The 7875-nt window shown below is 65.2% G+C and overlaps 1 protein-coding gene across 4 annotated transcripts in view; it reads right to left on the reverse strand.

Moving 5' to 3' along the window:
* The window catches only part of CTBP1 (C-terminal binding protein 1), a 29516-nt gene extending 22004 nt beyond the window's left edge, over positions 1 to 7512 (reverse strand). The window contains exon 1 of one of the 4 annotated variants that reach the window (XM_087434776.1): positions 7345 to 7512. Coding sequence is in view for 2 of the 4 variants with exons in the window: in XM_087434775.1 (XP_087290901.1) it covers positions 7345 to 7384 (40 nt within the window). In the remaining 2 variants the exon portion in view is untranslated. Of the gene's footprint in view, positions 1 to 6687; positions 6969 to 7344 lie in introns of those variants that run through there. The other 3 variants (XM_087434775.1, XM_087434774.1, XM_014788809.2) reach the window with 3 other exon arrangements.
* Between the last annotated feature and the right edge of the window lie 363 nt (positions 7513 to 7875).

Genomic DNA, 7875 nt, shown 5'->3' on the forward strand with positions numbered 1-7875 from the left:
GCCCCAGCACCCTTGGTGACCCTGGTGAGGGGTCCATCCTGGCAAGTGGTGGCCAGCACCCGGGGACACCTGGCAGGGCAGTGACTCGGTCCCCTCAGCAGCAAGAGCGAGCAGGGGAGCTCAAACAGGTCGTCTCACATTCGCAGTAGGCTGGCCCAAGGTTTTCAGGTATCTAGAGGCCCGCCCCTGGTCAGCCCAGACCCGGGGCTCTGAGCATGCAGGACGGGCCACTGCAGTCCTGATGGGGCCCCTTGGCCTGCCCCATAGCCCTCCCACCAGTTCACGACAATCCCGAGCTCCTCCCTCGCCCATCCCACTTCCCCCACACCTGGTCACCAAGCGGGCAGGGCAGTCGGCTGCCTGCTCCAGGCTGCACCTGCCATGGTATTCTATCCCAGCACTTTCCCACACTTGACACTCCCAGGCTCCCTTCTCTTCTCCTCTAGCGAAGAGGCCTCGCCTCCTCCCAGCCTTGCCCCCACCCCCTGGGCCTCCCTGGTCACCTCCTGCCCTACTCTGGTGTTCCACTCGGGGACCGACGTTTGACCTGGTTTAGTTGGAGACCCTGGTTAGAACGTCAGCTCTGCCAGGACTGGGGCTTCGGCGGGTGCCCAGCTTAGCACCTAGCGGATGCCCGGCACACAGCGGCCATGGTGCTCAGCCGGCACACGGGGAGCGAGTGAACTCTGACACACACGCCTGCTTTATTCCCATCTCACCCATGACTAGACGTGCTATTGGAGGCGGTGGCTGTGGGAGGCCGGGTGCCCACCTCGGGGGACAGGACGGCGGCGACACTGAGCCTCACGACCACACGGAGCCTCACAACCAGGTGTGCACACCGCGTCCTAGCAACTCGGTAAGGTGGTGGGAAACGCAGTGGCCAGCAGGGCGGGCAGATGCTGGGAGGGGGGTGGCGGCGGAAGACTCTGAGCCGAAGCAGACGCCACTGCCAGCCGCTGCCCCAGCTCGGCCCAGCAGAAGGGCATGTGAGGAGCCCACGCAGACAGCCGCCACGACCGTCCATACAGAACTCCAGGACGGAGGGACGGTGAGGCGTGCTGTGGTGCTATGTGCTCATGGCGCAGCACCACTTGAGTGGGCAGGGGTGCAGGACAGGAAGGGACGGTCGGGATTCAGTGGCAACGCCAGCAACAGGGGAGCTGCGTGCGGGGGACCGGACGCTCTCTGTACCACCTTCGTAATCTTCCTGTGAGTCTAAAACTGCCCCAAAACAGTTTAAAGAAAATGGGGCGGGGAAGGGGACCACGGACGATGGGGGGCGGCCTCGCGCTGGTGTCTGGAGAGCTCCATGCCGCTGAGTGCTCGTCGTCCTGCCCTGCCCACTCCTCGCCACCGATCCCACTGTGTGACTCTTGGGAGGGACCAGGGTTTGCAGCTGGCACACTCTGGGGTCACCTGAGGCGCTGAGCCCCCTCAAACCAATCACACCAGCTCCCCGGCACCAGTGTGTGCAGGAAGCCCCAGGGGTCCCAAGAACCCTGCCCGGGCGACACCACGCCTGGGACACAGGATCAGCGTTCCCCAGACAGCCCACGCCTCCTCCTGCAGCTCTGAAGAGCATCTCAAGCTCAGTACACCCCGAACACACCCCCACAGCAGCCCTGCTTCCTCTCTAGCTGCAGTGACCGGCCTGGCCCCCCCTGCTCCGGCCCAAACTCGCACCCCGACAGCCAGTCCACCAGCCAGTCTCCCTGGTCCTAAGTGCTCCCCTCACTCCACCACAGCCTCCACCAGGACACTGCAGCCGCCTCATCCCCCGGCCCCTCCCACCGCAGCCAGAAGCTTTAGAAGCAAAGCCCAGAGACCCCCACTCCTGAGACCCTCCGTGCCTGCCCCGCCCTCAGAGTGAAATGCCAACTCCTTAGTGCAGCTGGCAACCCCAGCCGCTGCCCGCCTGTCCTTTTCCCTCCGTCAAGCTAGACCCTCAGCCAGAACAGGCTGCACGCTGCTAGCGGCTTCTCGCTCTTCGATCTTCGGCTTAACGCCATCAGTCACGCCCTCCTGAAAGCCACCTCCCTGCCTGTCACTGGCTGGCCCTCACCCCGGGCTCCCTCCTGAAAGCCACCTCCCTGCCTGTCACTGGCTGGCCCTCACCCCGGGCTCCCTCCTGAAAGCCACCTCCCCTGGCTGACCCTTACCCCAGCTCCCTCCTGGCGCATCATTCTGGTCAAAAAGCCAGCAGTAACCAAGCAGCCTTCTCCGGGCAGCAGTGAGGCATGGCTCTGGCTGACCCTGTCTGGAGGCCCTGAGGACCGGGGCATGGCCACGCTGCCTGGGGCAGGGTCTGGCTGGGCAAAGTGCCAAGCACGCCTTGAGAGCACAGCTGCCTACTGCAGGCAGGAACTGAGCCGAGCAGAGGCCAGGGCACGCCCTCAGGCAACATGGGGCAGGGGCACAGGGCCACGTAAAACCTCCTGCAGGACTGGCCAGCCAGGGTCAGCCTCACATGCGCTGCGCTGTCCTCTCAACTCACGGTAAACCAGGAAGGCCTTACCCACGGCACATGCTTAGTAAAGACCATCGTGAAGGACAGACTCGTCACCAAGATTTTCCCCACGCGTGTTCACCTAGTCCACGTGTCTTCACGTGTGCACATGTGTGCGGGTGCACGTATCCTGACAACTCTGTGATACTCCAGAACCCTAGAAACGAGAACTTTATCTTCATCGAAAGAACGCTGGTTCACCGAATGCGACGGGTGGTTTCCGGAGTGTCACCTCCCCGCCCTTCCAGGTGAGACGCTTCACAGCTGCTGCAGGACACGGAAACCAGGACTCACCAAGACCTCGGAGTTCACAGCGAGCCCACTGGATGAGGTGGCCAACGAGAGCACCGTGGGCACCAAGCCCGCCTCCCGACAGACCTCCGTTCACAGCTAGAGAAGTTCCAGAAAGGGCTCCCTTCAGGCTGCGGCCTGACCCCTGCCCCACCCCCTAGCTGGACCGGCTGGGATTTCTTCTGAACCATCCCAGGTTCTAGGCCCACCGGGCTGTCACCCTCCTCCACAGCTGAGCGCAGAGCTCCCACCCTGGCACCGACGTAGCCATCCTGGCCCTGGGCTGCAGCCAGGCTCCAGGGCTGACGGGGGACACAAGGGACCACCTCCCTGACGGTGACGCTGTGTTAACAACTCAAACACACTAAGAGCCTCCACGTGACGCCTGGTGGGACGCCAGGCCCGTGAGACCTCTGGCTCTGGAGGAAAAGGGCGTTTCCTCGCAGGAGACCCCGGGACTCGTCTGGACAGACATGTGAGGGCCCCACAGTGCGCAGCCTGTGGGCGGGTCTGCAGCTGAGCTTCTGGAGGAGGCGGTCCGCGATGTGGACTGTGAAGTCCCGTGGGGGAGCAGAGTGAAGTGCGGCGTGGGTCGCCCCCAACCTGTGCGGATGGCGGTGCCGGGGCTGGACGCGGGCACGCGGGGCTTTGAGCCAGGCCTCCCCACAAGTGAGGGCCAGGACACAGCCTGGATGGAGTCCTGCTTCGTGCCACCAGCACAGAAAAAGTGTGAGCCTTCTGGGAGAGTTGCCATAGGATGAAAAGCTTCACGAAGCAAACAAACGTCTTTGGCTTGGCCTTCCACTTGGCCTTCCACACCCAGGAGCCATGGGCGGGCATGGGATCTGCAGGGAAGGGGTTCCCGGCAACAGCACGTGCTGCCAGCAGAAGGCTTCGCAGCACCAACAAGCCTGCTCCAGGCTACTCTGAGTGGGCAACACCCCAAGGGCGCTGACGCAGGAAGCTCCAAGGGCAGAGGAAAGCCCCATGACAGGCCCAGCACCCTGTGGCCCAAAGGAAGCCCCCACCAAGCGTTGCCCGCCACCAGGCTGGTGGGGAGGCCAGACCAGAGCCACCTCTCAACCCTGAGAGCCCTTCTCCTCTCTGCCCTGGGTTCGTCCGGCAAACATTTACAAACCTCCTACTATGTGACAGCTCACCAATCAAACCTCCCATACAAACGTGCACAAGGGGTGTTCCACCTCCCAGAACTGGCCCTGCCACGGGACCCGTACCAGGACCTCAGTGGGATAGGCAAGACCAGCCCCAGCCTCGAGCCCTGCGCCCCCAGCCCTCCCTCCCCGTGTGTCCTGAGGCTGAAGAGAAGAGGCCAGAAGGGAAACTTCAACACAGCCAGGAGCGAGGAAAGTCAAGCAGCTGGGATCCAGCATCCCAGCCCCGAGCCTGTTTCTCAGAATTAGAGAGAGGGGGAGAGCCACCCCATACGGCTGAACAGGCTGAAATTGCACAAACACCCCCAGGGAGGACCGGGAGGGGTGGGCAGAACAGGGGGCCATGTGTGCACACAGCAGGGACCTACGCAGCCCCAAGTGCATGTCCCTCACAAAACCTCGCAGAGATGCCCCAACCAAAGCATGCACTCAAGGATGGCGATGAAGCCCGACTAAGAAGGAGCTGGGAGAGCTGATGGGGCAGAACGGACTCTCCCTGCAGGAAGTGCGGCCCCAGAGCAAGGCACCACGGGCCAGAGGAACACGCTGTAGGCGCCACAGGAGATGGAATGAGCAGGGACAGACCAAACCCGGTGACAGACAGAGGCCCCCCACGATGAGGTCCAGTAGGACCCACATGGCCAGCCTCAACAATGCCCAAGTTCTAGAGCATAGGGAACGCAACTCCCAGACCGCACACGTGGCCAGGCTGAAATCCAGAACAATGAGGGCAATGACGGTGAGCACACACGGCAGCTACGAGGGCGGGCACTGCCCCAGCCCCTGGCTCTGTCCCTGGCCCTGCTCCAGTCTGTCCTCTCCCTGCCCCAGCCCTGTTCCTGTCCCCCAGCACTGCCCCAGCCCCCAGCTCTAGCCCCTGCCCTGTCCCCCAACCCTGTCCCTGTCCCCCACCCTATGTCCCTGGCCCTGCCAACACTTGGCACATGCTCACTCCTGTGATCCCATATCACTTCATGATGCCATCCCCACCTCAGACATGCATGGAGAAGCCACACGAGGAGCCCAAGATCACCCGCTGGGATTCCCCTGGGAACGGGCTCAGGTCTGTGCTCTGGCCGGCTGTGGTCACTCCTCTACGGAGATCGGGGATGCCGCCCCACACAAGAGTGCAGGGGCTGCACTGACTCCCACGGGCGGCTCTGCACTAGCTGCAGGCACCCTCAGTGCCCATGCTGCTGGGGCCAGCTTTCTGCTGAGGGCTCCTCTGTACGTCTTATACAGACGAAGCTGCTCTTCATCTGTAAGATGAAGAGCACGGTGGGTCCTGAGGAGGAGAGGAAAGGTTCCGCACACAGACGGCCTGGTCCCCACTCTCGGCCCCACAGAAACCTGACTTTGCAGCCGCCTAGAAAAGCAGGAGCAGGCGAGGGGTTCACCTCCGTGACTGCTCAGTTCAGGGTACCCAGAAAAAAAGCCATCCGGCTCCACTTCTCCCCGCCCCAACCAGTCTCAGAGAAGATCAGCATTAAAGGGTCTGGCCCTGGCCAGGTTCTGGCTTCTCCAACACACCGCCAGCTTAAAAGTTGTCCTCCTGGGCATGCCCGGGGCGGCACCCTCGTTTCTCAGCAGGCGGGCAGGGGGCCAGGCTGGGGACCCAGCCAGAGAAAGCTCTAGCCACCAACTTCAGGTGCGGCTACAGCTCCTCCTCCCACAGGCAACTCTGCGCTGGGGGAGGGGCGGGAGGAGGAAGCTGAGGGCCCTCAGCCAGCCAGGCTGCCACAGGACAGACAGACCGCATGGCCCCTCCCCACCGGACCCCGGAACAGCCCCTCCCAGGAGGAGGCCCACGCGGCTGGATGTTGACCGGGAACTGCAAAATGTGCAAGATGGCCACCGAGAGTTGGGCTCTGCCAAGGAGCTTACACCGTGGCAGGCGTCTTCCAACCGGCGATCTAACCAACACCCACCCAAGGGTGTCCCCAACCCAGCCTGCCCCCGCCAGTCCAGGTTCAGGGCCCCAGTGGGGAGACAGGCTAGTCCCCAGTGCTGCTTAGAGTGCCCGTGAGGGTCCTTGTTCTGATATCTTTCAAAACATGAAGGGGACAAACCCGTGCCTTGAGACAAACAGAATTGGGTCCAGACCTCTTGAATTATTGAGGAAACAGACTGGCTCAGAGAAGGGAGCGCAGCACAGGGTTTGCTGAGTTCAACGGTGTGGGTGGCTGTCCCAGGCCCTGCTCCACCTGCCTAGATGGGGCAGACCCCCACCACCACCTGCGTAGTCCGGGCAGACCCCACCCCACCTGGCAGACCTCCCCCACCTCCACCTGCCTAGACAGGGGAGACCCGCCCCCCCCAACCTCCACCTGCCTAGTCCAGGCAGACCCCTAGCTGCACGGCTGAGCCCAGGACATCCAGCCAGTGAGGGAAGGGCGCCCCCCACAAGCTGAACGTTGTAATTTTATACATTTTAAAAAAATGGATGAAAACCTCAAATACCAGTACAAAGCCTGTGATAAGAACAAGCGCCAATAAAACAGCCTGAATAAATCCCAGTGGTGGAGCAGCGCCCACCCTGCCCGCTCCTCAGGGAAAACCTCCGTCCCCCGGCCCCACCGCTGCTCCCCCCGCCCCCGCCCGAGCGGCCCAGCATCACCCGGCGCTGGGAGGGGGGACCCGGGAGGGAAGGGCCCGGCGGGCTCCCGTGGGGCAGGGAGATGACTGGCCCTGCAGTCCTCGCCGGCAGGACGTTACCGTGCCCAGGAGACACGGCATCCTGTCCTTTCTCTCAGAGCCAGGTCGGCAGTGTACCCGGGAGTGTGTAACGGGACACTGGGAACAGGGAGGTGACCTAGTGCGGCGGCCGAGACCCGGGATTCCGGAGTCCTGGCGGGGTGGGATGCCGGGGTCCGAGGGTCAAGGATCAGAGGCTGGGAGGAGCTGTGGGTCCGAGGGACTGGGGTCCGCAGCTCCGGGGGTTCGGGGGTCCAGGAGTCAGGGGTCAGGGGCCGGGGGTCTGAGAGTCTGGGGTCCGGGAGGGGCTATGGGTCCGAGAGGTCGGGGTCCCAGCGGGGCGGACACTGGGGGTCTTAAGAGGCGGGATCCCCGGGGCGGGGGTCAGCAGGGTCGGGTGACCGGCGCCCCTTTGTGTCACCTGCGCGGGCGGCGGGGGGGGCGGGGCGGGCGTGACGGCGGCGCCGGCGCACGCTCACTCGCACGCAGCAGCTCGCGCACGCGCACGGCACTCCCGCGGCCCCGCCCCGGCCCCGGCCCCGCCCCGCCCCCGGCCGGCGGCGCGCGCACGCCGGCGCGCACGCGCACTCGCACACAAAGCCGGCGGCCCGCGCGCCCGCCCCGCCCCGGCTCCGCCCCGCCCCGCCCGCGGCCGGAAGTGCGCGCGCGCGGCCTTACCGAGCGGCAGGCCCTTGTTGAGCAAGTGCGAGCTGCCCATTGAAAGGCGCGGGCGGCCGCGGGCCCCGACCAGTCCGGCGCGCTCCGCCGCGAGCCCGGCGCGTGGGGCGGCCTGGGCGCCGTCCGCTGCTCCGCCCGCTCGCCTGCGCCCGTGCGCCGCCGTGCCGAGCCGCGCCGCGCCGCGCCAGCAGCCGCTCCACCGGGCGGGCGGGGACAGGGGCGCGCGCGCGGGCGGGGCTTCCGGCCCAGCAGCCTCCTGGTTCCAGGCGCGGGCGCCGCGCTGCACCACGCGGGCGGGCGGCTGCAGGCCGGGCCCGCCCGCCCCGCCGGGGCCACGGGGCTCTCCCCTGGCCTGTACACGCGCGCGCACAGCAGCACACGCACCTGCCCTGCACACACAGCTGCACACGTACCTGCCCGGTTCACACACATGCACACGCACTTGCCCCGCGCATGCACTTGCCCTGCACAGGCACGTGCATTTGCACACGTAGCTGCCCCGCACACGCACACCCTGCTGCCCCGCACACG

The sequence above is a fragment of the Ceratotherium simum genome, chromosome 8, assembly GCF_057802395.1.
Source record: "Ceratotherium simum simum isolate JZ-2026a chromosome 8, ASM5780239v1, whole genome shotgun sequence".
In the NCBI taxonomy this organism is placed as follows: domain Eukaryota; kingdom Metazoa; phylum Chordata; class Mammalia; order Perissodactyla; family Rhinocerotidae; genus Ceratotherium; species Ceratotherium simum.